The sequence below is a fragment of the Pongo abelii genome, chromosome 23 (assembly GCF_028885655.2).
Source record: "Pongo abelii isolate AG06213 chromosome 23, NHGRI_mPonAbe1-v2.0_pri, whole genome shotgun sequence".
NCBI lineage: Eukaryota > Metazoa > Chordata > Mammalia > Primates > Hominidae > Pongo > Pongo abelii.
In genome coordinates, this window is record NC_085929.1 from 35577047 (window position 1) to 35600213 (window position 23167).

Sequence of the window (23167 nt, forward strand, 5' to 3'; positions counted from 1 at the left end):
GAGGCATAGAGAGGCTGTGGGGGACAGTAGCTGGGAGCACAGCCCTGGAGTCAGCCCTCCAGGATTCAGTTTCCTCCATTCATTCTCTGTGAGGCCAGTGAGGGTAAAACAGGGAGCCTTTGAAGGGTTTCGGCGGAGGAGTGACATCAGATTCCCAGTTTAGAAAGCTTTCCTCCTTGCATCTGGGAAAACAGATCCGAGCGGGGTAAGACCGAGGGCAAGAAAACCAGTCGGGAGACTCTACAGGCCCAGCCAGGAGATGCTGAGGGCATGCCTGGGCCCCCAAGCCAGTGCTGTGGAGAGAGATGCTGACTGCACTCCCAGGGCAGGGGCACGTGCATGGGGCTGGGTAGCTCAGGCTCACATCCCAGTTCCACTGTTCACCATGTGACCTGGGGTGAGTAACACGGCCCTGTGTGCCTGTTTTCTCACCTGTCAAATGGAGACAGTTATAGTACCTGCCTTTGTGAGGCATTGGGCTGTATGAATTATTATTACCTGCAGTATGTTTTCCATCAAAGGTAGATGTTCCTTTCATTCTAGAATAGAGGTGGGGGTTAAGAATGAGGAGGTGTCTGGGATGGTGCTCCGGTACCTGACATGGGTGCCTGAGTGGAGAGAGGGGCCATTCTTCAACATAAGGAATGTAAAAGGCGCCAGGTGTGAGAGGAAACCTGATGAGTTCCTTTTGGGCTAAGTTCACTGCAGTCCCTGTGGGACACTGAGGCAGAGCTGTCCGGCAGGCATTGGACAGACAGCCTGAGCACCCCACAAGGAGCACAGGGCTCTGCACAGCACAGCTGGCATCCTCAGGGTGAGTGTTGGGGCCACCCCTCAGAAGGCTATGGGAGACAGTGTCCTGAGATCCACTGAGACAGTGAGGGAGTGCCTGGCAGGACCAGGGTGGGCAGGGGTAGGACAGGAGACAAGGACTCCCTTGGAAGCCAAAGAACCTATTGGCAAAGCTTTTTTTTTTTTTTTTTTTTTTTTTGGAGACGGAGTTTTGCTCGTCGCCCAGGATGGAGTACGGCAGTGCAATCTCTGCCCACTGCAACCTCCACCTCCTGGGTTCAAGTGATTCTCCTGCCTCAGCCTCCCAGAGTAGCTGGAATTACAGGTGCCCGCCACCATGCCCAGCTAATTTTTGTATTTTTAGTAGAGATAGGGTTTCACCATGTTGGCCAGGCTGGTCTCAAACTCCTGACCTCAGGTGATCCGCCCACCTCGGCCTCCCAAAGTGCTGGGATTACAGGTGTAAGCCAACGCGCCTGGCAAGCAAAGCTTCTAACCTGACCGGCACACACAGACTGCTCATGCTTTGAGTCCCAGTTCCAGATTCTCAGGAGACAGCTTGGCCAGGTGAAGTCTCCCTCATCCAGCCAGTTTTTGCTAGGATAGTGTTCTCTGAGAAAAGAGGGCACAGGCCAGTCCAGCTAAAGAATATTACCACCGGAGATGTGGCTCTCGGTGGGATGCATTTGACCACTTGCCTGGGAATCCCTATGTGCTCTGTTAAATTGCAGGTTCCCGGGCCCCACCCCAGACCTACCACATCAGAATCCCTGGAAGCATTGCCTCGACATGGAGTCCACGCCCTTCACTTCACCACTGTCCCCTCCCTGGCTAACTTCTGCCTCCACCCTGCAGCCAGCCCCCATGCTGCCGCGGCCGGTGCAACATAATGGCATCTTTTTTTTTTTTTTTTTTTTTTTTGAGACGGAGTCTCGCTCTGTCTTCAGGCTGGAGTACAGTGGTGCTGTCTTGGCTCACTGCAACCTCCGCCTCCTGGGTTCAAACGATTCTCCTGCCTCAGCCTTCCGAGTAGCTGGGACTACAGGTGCTTGCCACCACGCCCAGCTAATTTTTGTATTTTTAGTAGAGACGGGGTTTCACCATGTTGGCCAGGATGGTCTCGATCTCTTGACCTGGTGATCCGCCCACCTCGCCCTCCCAAAGTGCTGGGATTACAGGCGTGAGCCACCACTCCCGGCCCGTGATGGCCCCTTTAAAGATCAGCTTCACTTGACTGTTTATCTTCACTGGGCTTTCCTTCTCTCTCCTAGAAGCTCTTTCCTTCCATGAAGGAAAATATTTTTAATGGCAGGAAATGGATGGTGGAAAACAAACGAGGTGGCCTTGCTGGTGAATTTCTTAGGGACAAATTACACTGCAACAGAAAAATAAAATAAACGCAGCCAGAATGTGCAACTGTCCCACCTGAAGAACCCCTTTGGGATTATGGGACAATGAGGCCAGGATGAGACCCTCAAACCCATTTGAGTAGATTCTTGGGACCACTGACCTTGCCCTGTGTTCTCCTGAACCTGAGAGATGCAGATATTGGAGAATCCACCACCCGGGAGCCAGCACCAGGGCAGCACCAGCCCCATCCTTTGTCAGGCAGTCAAAGGCTCTTCTTCCTGTGAAGGGGAACGGAGCTGGACAAGGGTGACCTTGTCTCCAGGCTTGGAAGTCACATGACCATCTTCTTTCCCCTCTGGGCCATGTGTGCCTGAAACTGCAGACAGTCTCTGGGACTCAGAGAACTGGGAAGCTTTTGTTCCTCTGTGGTGAGGTCGGGTCCTGATGGGGGATTGTTTTTGCTCAGCTGAAAGGGACACTTTAGGGATAGAATATTTCAACCTTAAGAAGCAGCAACATTTGCTTGTAGCTGGAAGTCTTCATTTCTGGTCTCCAGCTGTTGTCTGGAGCCACCAGGCCTCCGCTGAATGGGCCTATGCCCAGCAACTGGGGGCGGGCAGTGCCTGCCGGACTGAACATGAACCAGTCTGTGCAGGACTCCCATCTCCAGGACAGCCTGGCTGCAAGGATACCCTGTCCACTCCTGGTGGTGGTTGCTGGGCTTTGGAATAAACCCGTTAGCTCTGGGTGACTGAGCTGGGAAAAGGGGCTCCACAAGAAGCGTTTTAGGGGGAAAGTAGACCCAAGCTTGAGCTCCAGAGTAACCCCTCTGGGAGAAACACCAAACACTCGGAAACAGCCAGGGCTTTTGCAATAGCAAAGCTGCAGATCCCATCTATTTCCGTCTTAATAGCATTGTCTCTGTTCAAATGAGGTCAATGAACTTTTAAAAACTTCGTTGAGGGTCGTGCTTCTTTGCACATTGATCATGTGAATGTTTAGTGGACTTGCCTTAGTTGCTGGTACCAAAGATAAAGATTAAGGGTCCTCAAGGGGTATTCAGACCTCAAATTCAGCCAAACACAGGGACAGCTTTTCCTGGGTCTGAGTGAGCTGAGGAAAGCACTTTTGAATGTGCAAGGACAATAAGATTAATAACCACTACCATCTCTGCAGTACCTACTGTGTACCAGACGCTGTGCCAAGTGACCAACAGACATTACCGAATTCATCTTTGCCGCAACCCAACAAGGAAACTGAGGGTCAGAGAAGGGGTCCAGCCAGGGGCCGCCAAGGTTCGGACTCAGCCTGGGACCACTGGCTCCAAAGCTAGGGGTCCTCACTCCTGTTGAGCTGCAGGTCCCTCCAACACAGGCAGTGGGTGGGCCCCCAAATAGCTCATCTTCGAGGATATGGCCTCCAGAAAGGCCAGGGAAAGTGTTGATCAATTTTCCTGGGTCAAGGAAGGATCAAACCTACACTTCTTTACCAATTTGATGACATAAACCCCTTTGAGAACCAGGGGTTGGATGGAGCCTCTCCCTGCAAAAAAGACCCCATCTGCCAAACTGCAGGGGTCCAGAGACCCCCTGCCCCCTGAAACCCTTCCATGGACCTCAGGTTTAGAATCTCTCCATTAAGCCATGAGCATGATTATTTGAAAGTTAAAATGAGGCCAGAAGGGATAATAGTAACAGTCATAATAATACGAATAACAGGATACATTTTACTGACCACCTGTTGTCAGGCATTTATGCCAGGTGTCGGCAAACATTTTCTGTAAAAGGCTAAATACTAAACATTTTAGACTTTGCAAGCCATACAGTCTCAGATCCATTGACCAGAACCACAGGCCAGCCACTGGGACCCTCGATGACTCCAACAAGCCCTGGAGCCATCCAGGCAACTCTATGAGGAGAGGGGGGATGAGGGGCCACCAAGCTCCCCTTGTTATTAGCCACAGACAATATGTAAACAAATGGTTCACGCTTGTGTTCCCATAAAACTTCACGGACACCAAAACCTGAAGTTTATATAATGTTCGTGTGTCAGGAAATGCTACAAAATGCTATTCTTTTGATTTTTTCCCCCCAAAATTAAAAAGTGTAAAAACCGGCCAGGCATGATGTCTCATGCCTGTAATCCCAGCACTTTGGGAGGCTGAGGTGGGTGGATCACTTGAGGTCAGGAGTTTGAGACTAGCCTGGCCAACATGGTGAAACCCTGTCTCTACTAAAAATATAAAAATTACCCAGGTATGGTAGCACGTGCCTGTAATCCCAGCTACTCGGGAGTCTGAGGCAGGAGAATCGCTTGAACCGGGGAGGTGGAGGTTGCCGTGAGCCGAGATTGTGCCATTGCACTCCAGCCTGGGAGACAGAGCAAGACTCTGTCTTAAAAAAAAAAAAAAAAAAAAAAAAAACACACAGGAGTCAGGATTTGAGCCCACTCCCAAGCCTGTTTGCTTTCCTAAGAGACAAGATGGGTGCATTTAAATCGTGGAGGAAGAAAAGGTGACAGTGAAGCAGGAAGGAAGACCCAGGAGCAAGGGCAGTCCCCTGGGCCCTGGGAATATCAGGCAGAGAGGCTCCATCCTCCTGCAGTCTTTGCTGAATGGTCTGCACTGCAGGGGAGGGCGGCTGGTTTCCTGAGCCATCCCTCCAACCCCCTGCAAGTGGCTCCAAGGACAGAGGCTCCAGATCCAGGACAGCTGGTGGCCTTCACATTGTTTTGCATCTCCCAGGTTCTCTTAATTATAACCAATTTGCCATCCTCAGCAATTCCTTGTTCCCCTCTGCTAATACCCATGAGTTGGAACCATCAGCCGAACTCCCAGCCAAACGGGCTAAAATCACTTCCCTTTCCCATGTAGGGAGTCCTCCAGTCTCTTAGAAACTCGCCTTTCTTCTCAGTCCTGTGAGACAGGCGAGCCCTGCCCTTCTGTGAGCTGACTTACTGGGCTGGGATCTGCCCTAGCGGGAGACAGAATCTGCTCAACTTTCTCCAGCTCCTCCCCGCCCCTTGCACCCCCCTCTCTCCCCCCAACCCCTCCTGCTGACTCTTGGGGCTCTGGCACACTGCCTGCCAAGCACAACCTTTCCTTTTTTTCTCTCTCTAAAGACAGGGTCTCACTCTGTCGCCCAGGCTGGAGAGCAGTGGCACCGTCACAGGGTAAACTCCAAAACTGGGATTCAGCCTGGGAGGCCTCATGGGTTCCTGGCTTGAAGCAGGAAGGAACTCAAGAGTGAGCTGACAGTGAAGTGAAAGCAAGTCTATTAAGAAAGTAAAGGAATAAAGGAAGGCTACTCCATAGGCAGAGCAGTGGCATGGGCTGCTTGACTGAGTAGACTTACGGTTATTTCTTGATTATATACTAAACAAGAGATGGATTATTCATGAGTTTTGTGGGAAAGGAGTGGGGAGTTCCTGGAACTGAGGGTTCCTTCCCTTTTTAGACCATATAGGGTAAACTCCACATATTGCTATGGCATTCATAAACTGTCATGGCCCTGGTGGGAGTGCCTTTTCACATGCTAATGAATTATAATTAGCATATAATGACCAGTGACGACAACCAGAGGTCACTTTCATTGCCATGTTGGTTTTGGCGGGTTTTGTCCGGCTTCTTCACTGCATCTCATTTTATCAGCGGGGTCTTTGTGACCCGTATCTTGTGAAACCAGTCCTGCTGACCTCCTGTCTCATCCTGTGACTAAGAATGCCCGACCTCCTTAGAATGCAGCCCAGCTGGTCTCAGCCTCATTTTATCCAGCCCCTATTCAAGATGGAGTCGCTCTGGTTCCATTGCCTCTGACAGCACAATCATAGCTCATTGCAGCCTCACTCTCCTGGGTTTGAATAATCCTTCCATCTCAGCTTCCTGAGTAGCTGGGACCACAGGCGTGGGCTGCTACGTCCAGCTGATTTTTTTTTTTTTAATTATTGTAGAGACAGGGTCTCACTATGTTGCCCAGGTTAGTCTTGAACTCCTGGGCTCAAGTGATCCTCTTGTCTTGGCCTCCCAAAGTGCTGAGATTACAGGCACCAGCCACCATGCCTGGCTCCTTTATAACCTCCATTTATTCATCTATAAAATAGGTACAGGCTGGGCGCGGTGGCTCACGCCTATAATCCTAGCACTTTCGGAGGCCAAGGCGGGCGGATCACCTGAGGTCAGGAATTTGAGACCAGCCTGGACAACATGTTGAAACCCCCTCTCTACTAAAGATACAAAAAATTAGCCTGGCGTGGTGACGGGCACCTGTAATCCCAGCTACTCCAGGAGGCTGAGGCAGGCGAATCGCTTGAACCTGGGAGGCGGAAGTTGCAGTGGGCCGAGATCGCGCCATTGCACTCCAGCCTGGGTAACAGGGTGAGACTTCATCTCAAAAAAAAAAAAAAAAAAAAAAAAAAAAAAAAAAAAAAAAAGAAAAGAGATACAGCAGTAGTTTCTCATAGGGTTGTTGTGAAGATTAAATGAAATAAGAAAGGTACAATATTTAGCTCAGTGACTGGCCTGTGAGTCCTCAACAAATTTTAACGATTTTTATCAGTAAACTAAGAGGACCACCAGGAGCAGGGGGGACCTCAGATGTGCCCTGCCTTTCAGTTCAGATTGAGAACCGTATTTATCAAACTCCAAGTTTACAACGCACAAAGTAGGGGCAGTTCCCTCCTTAGAGAATAATTCCTGACTTGGATCCTTCAAGTAGCTGGTTTTCCCCAAGACCTTCAGTATGTGACCTCATTTAATAAAAGTATCTACCGACCTTCACTTTCTTAGGGACCTAGCTGTTGGGTGAAAATACCGTTTTCTGCCGACTCCCTGCCTGCAGTGGATTTCCTTATCTGTTGCTTCAGGTAAGGGAACAAATGCAGAATTTGAATGTCCTCATAGTTCCCCCAATGCTGCAGGTGGACAAATAGGCTAAGGCCCCTGGGCCCAGATGGCAAAGGTAAGAAGCTGCCCGCCCGCCCAGCTCCCGCTGCGGCAGAACCCCCAGCCGCCGCCTCCTGCCGACCTCGCCTTTCCTGCAGGAGCCGTCCCGGCGCAGGCTTGCTCACCAGCGCCGCCCCGTGGTAAGACCGCAGATCTGCGGAAGAAGGCCAGCCCTGAGCAGCAACTGCACTCAAGCCCTCCCATTACAGTTACACGGATTTTTTGCCCAGCGCAGTGATGCGTGCCTGTAATCCCAGCTACTCTGGAGGCTGAGGGGAAGGATGCCTTGAGCCCAGCAGTTCAGAATCAGCTTGGGCAAAATTGCGAGAGAAAAGGAAAAAGAAAAAAATAATGTCACAGGTTTCCTGACTCTAAACCTGGACATTAGCCCAGGTCTCACTCTCACCAAGCCCTCTAAAGAACTCATTCCGTCAGATAAGTGATCAGATGAATTATTCTACCTCCATACTATGAAATCCTATGTCACCATTGAAATTAATGTGGTGTAAATCTCCAAAGGCAATGAAAAAAAAAAAGAACAAATTAATGTAGTGCCTCTACATACACTGTATCAGAATATCTTACATGAAAAAAGTCAAAGAACAAAGCATAAGTGTAATTTTTTTTTTTGGCCAAATTTTAAAAAGAGGGAGGGAAATATATGTATGTGTATACAAAGGCACCAGCAAAACCCTGCAAGGTCTGTGCCTAACTCTTATCGTGGTCACCTTTGGAAAAGGAAGGGAGGAAGACGGGGAGGCCAGGGGCAGTTGCTCATGCCTGTAATCCCAGCACTTTGGGAGGCCAAGGTAAGTGGATCTCTTGAGCCCAGAAGTTCGAGACCAGCCTGGGCAACATGGCAAAACCCAGTGTCTACAAAAAATATAAAAATTAGCCAAGCATGGTGGTGTGTGCCTGTAGTCCTAGGTACTCAGGAGGCTGAAGTGGGAGAATCACTTGAGTCTGGGAGGTCTAGGCTGCAGTGAGCCATGATCACACCATTGCACTCCAGCCTGGGCAACAGAGTGAAACCCTGTCTCCAAAAAAAAAGGAAAAGAGAAGATGAGGACACTTAGATTTTCACATTTTATTTGATATATTTATACGTGGCTTGAATCTCTTACATTCATGCATTACATGTGCAAGTTTGAAAATAAAGTGCAGGTGGATTATTTTAAAATTTGGAGGCTGGGCACAGTGGCTCACACCTGTAATCCCAGCACTTTGAGAGGCCAAGGCAGGCGGATCACCTGAGGTCAGGGGTTTGAGATCAGCCTGGTCAACATGGCGAAACCCTGTCTCTACTAAAAATACAAAAATTAGCTGGGTGTGGTGGCGAGTGCCTGTAATCCCAGCTACTCAAGAGGCTGAGGCAGGAGAATCACTTGAACCCGGGAAGCGGAGGTTGCAGTGAGCTGAGACGTTGCCACTGCATTCCAGCCTGGGCAACAAGAGCGAAACTCCATCTCAAAAAAAAAAAAAAATTTGGAAAGCACATAAAAAGAACAACATAAGTCTCTCTCACTGTCACACTGCTCAGTAGAAGCACTGTTAAAAGGCTGGTGCGTGTGTTTCCAGCACACACTAGGAGCACTGAGGAACACTGCTTCCCCTGCTTGCCCCCAAGAGGGGGCCTGGCCAATGCCCTGGACTAGACATCTATTCTGCTGCCCAGCGTCACCCACGCCACTGCCCTGCCCCACCCTGAGCCACTCCTGGAGACACCTCCCAGTGCAGGGAGTCTCCCAGAAGCTTTGGGCCCGCAGAATGCTCAGCTCCCAAGCCAAAATGTCCTTCTCTTTGTTAACTACAAAATAAACATCTCCAGGCCCCCTGGGCCACTTGCAGTACAAATGTTTATGCCTTTGGAAAGAGACAAAAAGAGAAAGACTCTTGCAATTTCTCCCTGAGCCAATGGGTGCCAAGATGGTAATTAACCCTCAGCAACCAGGGCATCTGATCTTCCGCCAGCCAGTCTGCAGCAGGTTGTGGGAGTGATTGATTGGGCCTGTGCTAGAACTTGGTGATTGGTGGGCCTTCCAGGCCTTGGAATGCTCTCCGCACAGGACACTGGCTGCCTCTTCAAAACTCTAAATGAGGTACTAGGAACCCACCCCTAAGAAGGCCCCCACACTGCTGCACCCCATTCCAGATGAAGGGCTGTGAGCAGCCCTAGCATTCATCAAACCACTCAGGGGAGCCCCAGGGCCTGCACGCAGAGCTGGGAGGAGCGAGGCTGCTGAGGGGAGGGCGCTCGGTCATCTTGACATTGACATTTGCTAAACACCCTCGGACCAGGCTCCCCGCTCAACTCTACATATGGTGCCTTATTTCCTTTGACTCTCCCAGCAACCCCATGAGGTAGGTACAGTTCTATTCCCATTTTTATAGATGAGGACATTGAGTCTTGGAGAAATAAAGTCTGTGCTGCCATCACTTAATCCTGGGTGGATAAAATCTCTTCTTCAGACAGGTGTTCCTAGCCCAAGGTCATCCTGCTTGTAAGTGGGGGCAAAGATGGACTGAACCCTTTTTACAGCTTTGAAGCCACACCTGCCCATCTCCACATATTCATATTGGAAAACTCTTTCCAGAGGGTTATCATCTTCAGGCTTCTACAAACTATGCCAAGCTCAGAGGAGCTGACCTGTGGGGGCTCCACACAAAGATTACAGTCAGATCTTCCCTTGGATATAGCCAGAGAGAGCGAGGGGACAGCTCTCAGCTGCCCCGGGACCAGAATTCCATCATGACAGGCTGGGGGATTGCCTTCTTTCCAAGGCCCCACCATGACTTTGTTTTTTCATTGTTGTTTGAGACGGAGTCTTGCTCTTGTCACCCAGGCTGGAGTGCAGCAGCGTGATCTCAGCTCACTGCAACCTCCACCTCCTGGGTTCAAGTGATTCTCCTGCCTCAGCCTCCCGAGTAGCTGGGATTACAGGCATGCACCACCACGCCCAGCTAATTTTTGTATTTTTAGTAGAGACGGTGTTTCACCATGTTGACCAGGCTGGTCTCGAACTCCTGGCCTCAAGTGATCCATCTGCCTTGGCCTCCCAAAGTGCTAGGATTACAGGTGTGTGCCACCGCATCCAGCCCCCACCATGACTTTGCCTCTGTGGGCAATGTCATGTCCATGGCTGCATGGAGCTTCCTGAAAACATGGAGGCTGGTGGCAAGGACCCGCCTTGGAAAATGGGGAGAAAGCCAATCCCCCTAGATACGTTCATTGAGCCCTTGGGCTGGGAGAAGGGCATTGTGTAGCCTCTAAGGGAGACTACAAAGTAAGAAGGGATTGCTTCCATCTTGTCATTCCACCATCTGTGTCACAAACAGGCAGGTCGGGGGAGCAAACATGGCAGAGGGACATGGCCTAGGAGTCCTGTACTTCATTTCCCCTCACATTTCATTGTCTGTTACAGGTCACATGGTCTCACCTGGATGCAAGGGCCACTGGGAAATGTAGTCTTCCAGTGGGCCAGGAGTTGTGTACAATGAAATTAGCGAATATATAGCCCGTCTCTGCCACACTATTCAAAGGCTCGTAGTCATGTCAGGGCCCAGAATGCCTTGAGATTGTTGCTCAGCACATGAGAGCATGAGGCTGGTGAAGTGGGCTGGCCCAGTGTGAGAAACACGGGTAAAACACGGGGTACTAATTTGCAATCTAGCCCCATGTGGTCCAGGTTCCTCACAGGCAGCCAGCCATGGCAGTAGAGGGACAAAATGATGCCGGAGCAAGAGGCAGAGTCCCCCAGATGAATGTCAAGGGAAACCCAATAGCCCTGAAGACATCAAGGGGAGGCCATGCCAGCCAAGATTCCTGGCTCACTTTGCAGAAAAGAGGATGTGAGAGGGCACTGGGGAAGGAAAAGGGAAAACAGAGGAGAGGCGCCGACATGGGGCACGGGGAATTCTAGGGAAACTGGGCCTAGAGGGCTGAAAAGGTCTCTGCCACCAGCAGGGCAGCTTCACGTATGTGCAGCCTCCACAGTCACACAGGGCCCATCCTCACAAAGGCCCCACATTTGGCCCTAGCTGTCACTGTCTTGAAATTCTTAATCATTTTCCAAGAAGGGGCCCCATATTTTTATTTTGCACTGGGCCTCACAAATTACAAAGTCAGTCCTGAGTTCCAGATGGCCCCACCTCCAGGGCATGGCTGTGGCTGATGGTTATTTGCCAGCCTGGTGAGAGACCAAGACTACAGGAAATGGGTCTGGAGGATGATTGGCAGTAGTGGTCGGATCAAGAGTGTTGATTTTTTGTTTTGTTTTTGTTTTTTGAGACGGAGTCTCACTCTGTTGCCCAGGCTGGCTCACTGCTCAGCTCACTGCAACCTCCGCCTCCTGGGTTCAAGCGATTCTCCTGCCTCAGCCTCCCAAGTAGCTGGGATTACATGTAGCTGCCACCAAGCTGGGCTAATTTTTGTATTTTTAGTAGAGACAGGGTTTCTCCATGTTGGCCAGAGCTGGTCTTGAACTCCTGACCTCAAGTGATCCACCTGCCTTGGCCTCCTAAAGTGCTGAGATTACAGGCATGAGCCACGGTGCCCAGGCAAGTGTTTTTTTTTTTTTAGAGACAGGATCTCACTTCGTTGCCCAGGCTGGTCTCGAACTCCTGGGCTCAAGTGATCCTTCCTCCTTGGCCTCCCAAAGTGCTGGGATTTCAGGCATGAGCCACTGCACCCAGCCAGCCCAGGAGTGTTTTGCTCCTTAATGTTCTCAGGTGTAAACATTCGGGAAGCAAAAACAAAACAAAACCAAAGGCCAGGAGTGGTGGCTGATGCCTGTAATCCCAGCTCTTTGGGAGGTTGAGGCGGGTGGATCATGAGGTCAGGAGTTCGAGACCAGCCTGACCAACATGGTGAAACCCTATCTCTACTAAAAATACAAAAATTAGCCAGGCGTGTTGACGCACGCCTGTAATCCCAGCTACTCAGGAGGCTGAGGCAGGAGAATTGCATGAACCCAGGAGATGGAGGTTGCAGTGAGCCAAGATCGCATCACTGCACTCCAGCCTGGGCAACAGAGTGAGACTCTGTCTAAAAAAACAAAAACAAAAACAAAAATAAATAAATAAATAAATAAACAAACATTCAGGAAGCACAGGTTTCAGACTCTCCTTGCTAAGGAGCAAGACTGGTCAGAAACAGGTGCTTACTGGTGAGAGATTTTTCACAAACAGAGAATGATGAACTCTGCACATGATGTGATGTTGAGGATGGCATATGGGTGGATGAAGTCCAGGTGCCCATATAGGAAGATGGGGACATCAGATTAAAGCAAGAGGGAGGCTAACCTCAGAGGACTCTACCTATATATATGTAGAAACACTTAAGGAGACCTGGACATTTTTTTAAAGATAAGGTTTCTTAGCCCCATAATAGTGGAGGACTTCAACACCCCACTAACAGCATTAGACAGATCATCAAGGCAGAAAACTACCAAAGAATTTCTGGACTTAAATTCAGCACTTGGCCAATGGACCTATTAGACATCTACGGAAAACTCCATCCATCAGCCACAGAATATACATTCTTCTCATCTGCACATGGAACATATTCCAAGATCAACCACATGCTCGGCCATAGAGCAAGTATCAATACACTCAAAAAAATCAAAATCATACCAGCCATACTCTTGGACCACAGGAGAATAAAGACAGAAAATACTAAGAAGATTTCGGCTGGGTGTGGTGGCTCACGCCTGTAATCCTAGCACTTCAGGAGGCCAAGGCAGGTGGATCACTTGAGGTCAGGAGTTCGAGACCAGCCTGCCCAACATGGTGAAACCCTGTCTCAACTAAAAATACAAAAAAAAAAAAAAATTAGCTAAGCATGGTGGCAGGTGCCTGTAATCCCAGCTACTTGGGAGGCTGAGGCAGGAGAATCACTTGAACCTGGGAGGTGGAGGTTGCAGTGAGCCGAGATCATGCCACTGCACTCCAGCCTGGGTGACAGAGCGAGACTCTGTCTCAAAAAAAAAAAAAAAATACTTAAGATCTCTCAAAACCACACAATTATATGAAAATTAAATGACTTGCTCCTGAATGATTTTGGGGGTAAACAACAAAATAAAGGCACAAAATCAAAAAAATTCTTTGAAAGAAATGAAAACAGAGATACAAAATACCAAAATCTCTGGGATGCAGCAAAAGCAGTGTTAAAAGGAAAGCTGATAGTGCTAAACACCTACCTCAAAAAGTTAGACCTCAAATTAACCATCTAATATCGCACATAGAGGAACTAGAAAAACAAGAACAAACTAACCCAGAAGATAGCAGAAGAAAAGAAATAACTAAAATCAGAGTAGAACTTAATGAAATTGAGACACAAAAATTCATACAAAGAATCAGCAAAACCAAAAGTTGATTATTTGAAAGGATAAACAGGATCAGTAAACCACTAGCTAGGTTAACAAAGAAAAAAAGAGAGATCAAATAAGCAAAATCAGAAATAACAAAGGTGTCACTTGTAATAAGTGACCCCACAATACAAAAGAAATACAAAAGATCCTCAGAGACTATTATGAACACCTCTGCACACATAAACTAGAAAATCTAGAGGCAATAGACAAATTCCTGGAAACACACCATCTCCCAAGAGTGAATCAGGAAGAAACTGAAAGACTGAACAAATCAATATCATCTTCAGAAATTGAATCAGCACTGGCTGGGTGTGGTGGCTTATGCCTGTAATCCTAGCACTTTGGGGGGCCAAGGCGGGCAGATCATGAGGTCAGGAGATCAAGACCATCCTGGCTAACACGATGAAACCCCATCTCTACTAAAAATACAAAAAATTAGCCAGGCGTGGTGGCGGGCGCCTGTAGTCCCAGCTACTTGAGAGGCTGAGGCAGGAGAATGGCGTGAACCCGGGAGGCAGAGCTTGCAGTGAGCCGAGATTGCGCCACTGCACTCCAGCCTGGGTGACAGATCGAGACTACATCTCAAAAAAAAAAAAAAGAAATTGAATTGGTACTAAAAAACTTACCAGCCAAAAAAAGCTTTGGACCACTTAGATTTACAGCCACATTCCACCAGATGTACAAGGAAGAGCTGCTACCAATTCTACTGAAACTATTCCAAAAAATCAGGTAGGAGGAACTCTTCTCTAACTCATTCTATGAAGCCAGCATCACCCTGACCTCAAAACCTGGCAAAGACACAGTGAAAAAAGAAAGCTTCAGGCCAATATCCCTGATGAACGTAGACACAACAATCCTCAACAAAATACTAGCAAACTGAATTCAAACAGCACATCAAAAAGTTGGCCGGGTGGTGGCTCATGCTGTAATCCCAGCACTTTGGGAGGCTGAGGTGGATAGATCACTGGCCATAAGTTCGAGACCAGCCTGACCAACGTGGCGAAACCCCGTCTCTACTAAAAATACAAAAAATTAGCCAGGTATGGTGGTGCATGTCTGTAATCCCAGCTCCTCGGGAGGCTGAGGCAGGAGAATCACTTGAACCTGGAGGTGGAGGTTGCAGTGAGCCAAGATTGTGCCACTGCACTCCAGCCTGAACAACAGGGCAAGACTCTATCTCAAAAAAACAAAAAAAGAAAAGAAAAAAGATTAATTCACTATGATCAAGTAGGTTTCATTCCTGTGATGCAAGATTGGTTCAACATGCATGAATCAATAAACGTGATTCACCACATAAAAAGAATTACAAACAAAAACCATCATCCCAATAGATGCAGAAAATGCTTTCAATAAAATCCAACATCCTTTCGTGACAAAAATCCTCAAGAAACTAGGCATCGAAGGAACGTACCTCAAAATAATAAGAGCCATCTATGACAAACCCACAGCCAACATCAGAACTGAACCAGCAAACGCTGAAGCATTCCCCTTGGAACAAGAAAAGCAATGCTGGCCGGGCGCAGTGGCTCACACCTGTAATCCCAGCATTCTGGGAGGCTGAGGCAGGTGGATGAACTGAGGTCAGGAGTTCAAGACCAGCCTGGCCAACATGGTGAAACCCCGTTTCCACTAAAAATACAGAAAATTAGCTGGGCGTGGTGGCAGACGCCTGTAATCTCAGCTACTTGGGAGGCATGAGAATTGCTTGAACCCTGGAGGTGGAGGTTGCAGTGAACTGAGATTGTGCCACTGCATTCCAGCCTGGGCAACAAGAGCAAAACTCTGCCACCAAAAAAAAAAAAAAAAAAAAAAAACAAGAAAGAAAAAAAAGCAATTCCATTATTGGGTATATATCCAAAAGAAAACAAAGTATTATACCAGAATGACATAGGCACTTGTGTGTTCATTGCAGCACTATTCACAATAGCAAAGACAAGGAATCAACGTAGGTGCCCACCAGTGGTGGATTAGATAAAGAAATCGTAGTACATATACATTGTGGAATACCACATAATCATAAAAAAGAATGAAATCACGTACTTTGCAGCAACACAGATCCAGCTGGAGGCCATTCACAAGTACATAAAACCATAAACATTGGGTACTGATATGGTTTGGCTCCGTGTCCTCACACAAATCTCATCTCGAATCATAATCCCTGCTTGCTGAGGAAGGGACCTGTAATCCCCACGGTGAGGGAGGGAAGTGATTGGATTAAGGGGGCAATTCCCCCCCCACCCTCCCCCCTCCCCCTCCCCCCTCCCCCCTCCCCCCTCCCCCCTCCGTTCTCGTGATAGTGAGTGAGTCTCGCGATATCTGATGGTTTTAAAAGTGGAATTTTTGTTTGCTCTCGCCCTCACGCTCTCCTGCCATTTTGTGAAGGAGGTGTGTGCTTCTCCTTTTGCCTTCCGCCATGCTTGTGAGTTTCCTGAGGCCTCCCCAGCAAACAATGCGGAACTGTGAGTCAATTAAGCCTCTTTCCTTTATAAATTACCCAGTTTCAGGTATTTCTTTCTTGTTTTTTTTTTTTTTTTTGAGATGGAGTTTCCCTCTCATCGCCCAGGCTGGAGTGCAGTGGCGCGATCTCGGCTCACTGCAACATCCGCCTCCCGAGTTCAAGCGATTCTCTTGCCTCAGCCTCCCGAATAGCTGGGATTACAGGGGCCACCACCACGTCCAGCTAATTTTTGTATTTTTAGTAGAGACAGGGTTTCACCATGTTGGCCAGGTTGGTCTGGAACTCCAGACCTCAAGTGATCCACCCGCCTCAGCCTCCCAAAATGCTGGGATTACAGGCATGAGCCACCACGCCCGGCCTCAGGTATTTTTTTATAACAGTGTGAGAACACACTAATACAGGTACTCAGGGACATAAAGATGGCAACAGTAGACACTGGGGACTACTAAGGGGGGAAGGGAGAGAAGGGGGCAGGGGTTGAAAAACTAAGTCTTGGGAACTATGCTCACCACCTGGCTGATGGGATCATTCATATCCCAAACCTCAGCATCACGCAATACACCCATGTAACAAACCTACGTATGTACGCCCTACATCTAAAGTAAAAGTTGAAAAAAAAGACGAGGTCTTGCTATGTTGCCCAGGCTGGAGTGCAGGGCCCATTCACAGGCTGAATCATAGCGCACTGCAGCCTCAAACCGCTGGGCTCAAGGGATCTTCCCACCTCAGCCTCCCGAGTAGCTGGGATTACAGGCACTCATTGCTGCGCCCAGCTGAGGACCTTACATTTTAAAAAGAACTTTCCAGATGTAAGAGATTTACAAAAGCAGGATATCAATTAACTAGTCCAAAATGGAAACGGCTGTTGACTATGGTGTGGGGGCCTTCTTGAAGTCAAAGAGGAATCTGGACACACGTGGCAAACTGATGGGACCAGTCCTTTGTTGTATTGGCTGGAACGGTGGAAGGAGAGAAGGAACCTGGCACGATGATCTCAATCTGGTTACAAAGCATGATTCCAGTGACGAAGGTTGATTAGTAACAGTGCCTTGCTATCATTTATTGAGCACTTACTGTGCTCCAGGCATTGGACTACACACATGCATTTGTAATCCTTTGCCATGTAACTATCCAAAAATTTACCAGCTTAAAACAAGGAACTGGAGGCCGAGGCAGGCAGATCATGAGGTCAGGAGTTCGAGACCAGCCTGGCCAACACAGTGAAACCCCGTCTCTACTAAAAATACAAAAATTAGCTGGGCGTGGTGGTGGGTGCCTGTAATCCCAGCTATTTGGGAGGCTGAGGCAGGAGAATCACTTGAACCCGGGAGGCAGAGGTTGCAGTGAGCCGAGATCACGCCACTGCACTCCAGCCTGGGCTACAAGAGTGAAACTCCATCTCAAAAAAAAAAAAAAAAAAACAAGGAACTGTGATTATCCTGAGTTTCTGTGGGTCAGGGATTCAAGAGCAGTTTAGGCCAGGCATGGTGGCTCACACCTGTAATCCCAGCACTTTGGGATCAAGAGGCCAGGAGTTCGGCCAGGCACGGTGGCTCACACCTGTAATCCCAGCACTTTGGGAGGCCCAGGCAGGCGGATCACAAAGTCAGGAGTTCTAGGCCAGCCTGGCCAATATGGTGAAACCCCGTCCCTACTAAAAATATGAAAATTAGCCGGGCATGGTGGTGCGTGCCTGTGGTCCCAGCTGCTCGGGAGGCTGAGGCAGAGGAGTTGCTTGAACCTGGGAGGCGGAGGTTGCAGTGAGCCGAGATTGTGCCATTGCACTCCAGCCTGGGCAACGGAGGGAGACTCCATCTCAAAAAATAAAATAAAGGCCAGGAGTTCAAGACTGGCCAGGGCAACAGAGCAAGGCCCTATCTCTACAAAGAATTCAAAAAATAGCCAGATGTGGTAGTGTGTACTTGTCCTCCGGAGGCTGAGACGGGAGATTCCTTGAGCCCAGGAGTTCAAAGGTACAGTGAGCCACGATTGTGCCACTGCACTCCAGCCTGGGTGACAGAGCAAGAGCCTGTCACACACAAAAAAAAGTAGTTCAGAAATCATACTCTGTCATTTTCACAACATCCAGTTGGTACAGAGGCCAGCCCTTTTCAGTATGGGAGGTGACCGTACCAGGGCATGAAGCCAGGAGGTGGGGCTCATTGGCCACACTCTCATCTTGGAGGCTGCCGCCCACCACATGTTACTTCATGATCCTGTTCAGTAATCACAACAGGCTAGTAATAATTTTCCCCCTCCTCAAAAGAGGGCATTTTGCTCAAGACCAAACAACTAAGAAGTGGCAGGCCTTGGATTTGAACCCCACTGTCCTTGGCTATGTTGGAGCTCTATGGTATGCAGAGGTGATAGCAGCAAGGACTGATAGAAGTGTCCCCCGAACCCCATTCGACGCTGGACTCCAGGTAGCAAGATACTGTGTTTCTCTCCTCCGGCCAGGTCCCCAGGGGGACTGGCATCTTCTCTCAGACTCCCACACAGGTCAAGGGGAGCTTAGGCCCTGGGAGGGCGCCAGTTAGCAGGGGGGAGAGGAAAGAGCTGCCTCTCTCCTGTCACTCCCCATTTTGCCCCAAGATGAGGGGCTGCCATTCAGAATGGGTCAGGTTCCAGGACAGTGACTGGGTCAAATTTGCTGGAAGGCAGGGTCATTATCAGAAGACCTATCCCCTCACCACACACACACCACGTGTGTGCACACATGCACACACAGGTGCAAGCACACAAGTACCCATGCACACATCACCCACATGCACACCCGCCATAACATGCACACACATGCACACACATGCACACTCTCCTCCTAGTCATCTGCTTCTGAGTGACCAGATGGCTCTTTTTTTTTTTTCCCGCAAATACTTATTGAGCACCTGCTAGGTGACTGGTATTCTGCTGGATGCAAAGGACACAGGGCGTGGAACAGAGACAAGGTGTCTGCTCGTGTGGAGCCTGTGGTCATGCACCCTGCTGGACAGCTGCCTTTCCGGGGGTCACTTCTGCTCCTCACATCTGCTGGGGCTCATTGACTTCTTCCATACGGTATTTGGGCACAGGCATGGGGAGGTCCCCCTAGACCTCGAGCCTAAGCCTCAAACTCTGGCCCACTTTACAAAAGCCCAAATTAAGGAACTGATCATCCGCTTAGTAATAGTTTAGAACCTTTAAAGTATGTTACAACCTGCAGAAGTTACAGAAACCCAGCCTCTCTCAACTCTTTTAGTCACAATGAGGTGGAGCTTTCAGAAAATCAAGAGACCAAGATCAGGCCAGGCGCGGTGGCTCACACCTGTAATTCCAGCACTTTGGGAAGCCAATGTGGAAGGATCACTTGAGCCCAGGAGTTTGAGACCAGCCTGGGCAATATGGTGACACCCCATCTTTCAAAAAAAATTAGCCTAGTGTGGTGGCACATGCCTGTAGTCCCAGCTACTCAGGAAGCTGAGGCAGGAATATCGCTGGAGTCCAAGAGTTTGAGGCTGCAGTGAGCCATGATCAGACCACTGCACTCCAGCCTGGGTGACAGAGTGAGGCCCTGTCTCAAAAACAAAACAAAAGAGACCAAAATCAGTCAAATGCTTCTTACTGTTCTCTTCCTCCGTGCCTAGGGCTGTACTTTCAGATACCACTCATTGTCCTTCCTGCCTTCCCAGGCAATTCAGGACTCTGCAGTGACATCACTCATCTGGTCTCAGGGGCAGCCCAGAAGTATCTGACCGTAGACACAACTAGGCTCCGTGAGCATAACTGGGTGGCAACTTCAGAGGGCAGAGGAGACACCTTCATTGCCTCTCCTTGCACAGAAACAAACAGTGGGCTCTCTCTGGCCCAGCGTGGTGGTTCATGCCTGTAATACCAGCGCTTTGGGAGGCTGAGATGGGAGGATTGCTTGAGCCCAGGAGGTCGAGGCTGCAGTGAGCTATGATCACACCACCACACTCCAGCCTGGGCAGCAGAGTGGGACCTCGTCTCTAAGAAGAGAAAGAAAGAAAGAGAAACGGTGTCTCCGCACAGCCGGTCAGAACTGTGTGACTCACTTGAGGCAGGACCGAGAGTGACATCCAGTTGCACTTTTCTCACCTCCTTTGGGACCCTCGGTGGTGAGTTCCCCTTTGTCCTCTCGTGGAAACAGCACACAGCAAGCAACTACAAAACCAGAGCGGAAGGGGGGACTTCCCACTGGCATCCGGCCCTGGTGCCATGTTTTATCATCTGGAACGGTTATGAAGCTTTGTGTGACTTGCTCAGGATCAGCAGTCACCATGGTCTAATCCCAAGAGGGACTCGTCACCCAGAGACCTTAAAAGGCCCCAGGCCCACTGTGGTTTTTTCTGGAGACTCCCAGAACCAAGTGGCACGTTGGGTTCCTGTGCGTCTGTGTCTTTGTGCCTGTATCTCGCTGGGGGACTTCACAGGAAGCAGGATTTGGGCATTCCTGAAGCTCCCAGCTGGACACCACTCCTGAGCGCCACATCCCATGATCAGTTCAACCACAGGCCTTTGACATCACCACGTGGCAAGGCACCCAGCAGAAGATGAGGATGACGGGTGATGCCAGATGGATGCGTACCTGGTGGATGGCCCACGCACGAAGACTCGAGACCCTCAGGACTGGCCATATAATCTGCAAGGTCCAGTATGAAATGAGAATAAGCAGCCCACACAACTGGGCGCAGTGGTTCATGCCTGTAATCCCAGCACTTTGGGAGGCTGAGGAGGGCGGATCACTTGAGGCCAGGAATTCGAGACCAGCCTGGCCAACATGGCGAAAACCCATCTCTACTAAAAATACAAAAATTAGTTGGGCATGGTGGCACACACCTGTAATCCCAGCTACTCGGAGGCTGAGGCACAAGAATTGCTTGAACCCGGGAGGCGGAGGTTGTTGCAGTGAGCTAACGCCACTGCATTCCAGCGTAGGCAACAGAGTGAGACCCTGTCTCAGAAAAAAAAAAGAGAGGCTGGGCACGGTGGCTTACGCCTGTAATCCCAACACTTTGGGAGGCTGAGGCGGGTGGATCACCTGAGGTCAGGAGTTTGAGACCAGCGTGGTCAACATGGTGAAACTCTGTCTCTAATAAAAATATAAAAATTAGCCAGGCATGGTGACAGACACCTGTAATCCCAGCTACTCAGGAGGCTGAGGCAGGAGAATCGCTTGAAACTGGGAAGTGGAGGTTGCAGTGAGTCAAGATCATGCCATTGCACTCCAGCCTGGGCAACAAGAGTGAAACTCTATCTCAAAAAAAAAAAAAAAAAAAGAGAGAGAATGAGAATGAGCAGTCCCCATTGGAAAACTATGAAGAATTTCAAGACAGCAACAGCAGAGCATTAAATGGAGCACAGGGCCCCTCTGCCCACCAGGCCCTGGGCAACAGCCCACAGGTCGCACGTCCGTGTTGCCGGCCCTATGGGTCCCTCCGAAACCATGCCCCAAGGAGTTAAAAGACGTCAGGGACTAAGAAATTCTTGAGTTTGCAGGATAGCAGGTAAGAAAAGAAACAACTTCCTAAAAAGCTGACACTCCCTTCACTTGTGAGATTTTAGAAACTGGCTGAAATTGGCTGGAGCCAAGATGGCCAGCGGGAATCTGTGCAAAACAGGCTTTCAGACATCAAAGCCTAAATTTCCACCGCGTGTTTCATACTAATGTCTCCTGATTTGCACACATGACCCATGAGGAGGCATGAAGGATAAATGTGCCTGCCCAAGGACCTCCCTTTCCTTCCACCCCATAAACCTTTTCCAATAAAATTACTGCCTTAAAACCAGTACAGGGAGGCAGCTTTGAGCTGGACTCCTATCCCCTTGTAAATCAACTTGCAATAAAAGCTTTTCTTCTCTCAAAAACCCAGTGTCGGCGGGGCGCGGTGGCTCATGCTTGTAATCCCAGCACTTTGGGAGGCCAAGGCAGGTGGATCACGAGGTCAGGAGTTCGAAACCAGCCTGGCCAACATGGAGAAACCCTGTCTTTACTAAAAATACAAAAATTAGCTGGGCATGGTAGCGGGCGCCTATAATCCCAGCTACTCAGGAGGCTGAGGCAGGAGAATCGCTTGAACCCAGGAGGTGGAGGTTGCAGTGAGCTAAGATGGAGCCACTGCACTCCAGCCTGGACAACAGAGCAAGACTGCATCTCAAAAAAAAAAAAACAAAACAAAAACAAAAAACTCAGTGTTATAGCATTGGCTTTTAGCACATGGAGCAGTGAGCCCCTTTTGCTCAGTGATGCCTTCGCCCTGCCACAGTTGAGTAGCCATCCATTCAGTTCTGGACAGTGAAACCCATTTGCAGGTCTGCCTGTGACTGGTTCGCATGTCCTGTCTAGGCAACCACAGTGTCCTGGCTGAGCCAGGTGAGGACTATTGCTGGCTTGGCTCTCTGAGGGCTCCAGGAAGGCAGGGCTGGGTCTGAACATAATCTCTGGATTCCCCCACCTGGTCCAGTGCTGGGAACACATCAGGGGCCCCATGGCATGGGTTGAGGGTGTTAATTAGTCTGATACTGAGACCTCATAGAGGCCACAGGTAGGCCTGCTCTGGGGCCTTACACAGGGTGTGGCAAGGAACACCAGTGGTGAGTGCTGGCCCTGCTGAGACCCGAGCACCCCCAACCTGGACTCCCTGAGCCTCAGGGAAGACGCAAGGGGAGCAGCAGGGTGGACAGGCTGAGCTGGGGAGGAGAAGGGGTGGCTGGGGAGTGTGGAGGGGTCCAGGCCAGAAAGGGAGGCCCCTTGCAGAGGAAAGGTGATGAGGGGTGGAAGGAGAGAGTGTGGTCTGCAGAAACCTCAGAGGTCCTGGCATGGGAGATTTAGAAATGTACATGAGGCCAGGCACAGTGGCTCACACCTATAATTCCAACACTTTGGGAGGCCAAGGCAGGCGGATCGCTTGAGCCCAGGAGTTTGAGACCAGCCTGGGTAACACAGCAAAACCTCGTCTCTACAAAAAATAAAAAAATCATGCAATGAGCTATGATTGTACCACTGTACTCTAGCCTGGGCGACACAGAATGAGACCCCATCTCAAAATAATAATAATAATAAATAATTAATTCCCTAGGCATGGTGGTTAATTCGCTGAGCACAGCTGTAGTCTTAGCTACCCAGGAGGCTGAGGCAGGAGGATTGCTCGAGCCCAGTTCCAGGCTGCAGTGAGCTATGATTGTGCCACTGTACATCAGCCTGGGTAACAGAGCAAGACCCTGTCTCTAAAACAAAGAAGAAATGTACATCCAATGTGAGGAGGA

General features: G+C 49.5%; 1 protein-coding gene across 1 annotated transcript in view; it reads left to right on the forward strand.

Annotated features, from left to right (window-relative positions):
* KREMEN1 (kringle containing transmembrane protein 1) overlaps positions 1-20862 on the forward strand; it is a 95339-nt gene extending 74477 nt beyond the window's left edge. Inside the window, exon 10 of the mRNA XM_009234221.4 lies at positions 19573-20862. Within this exon, the coding sequence (XP_009232496.4) occupies positions 19573-19635 (63 nt within the window). The 3' untranslated portion in view covers positions 19636-20862. The remainder of the gene's footprint in view (positions 1-19572) is intronic.
* The last annotated feature ends 2305 nt before the right edge of the window (positions 20863-23167 follow it).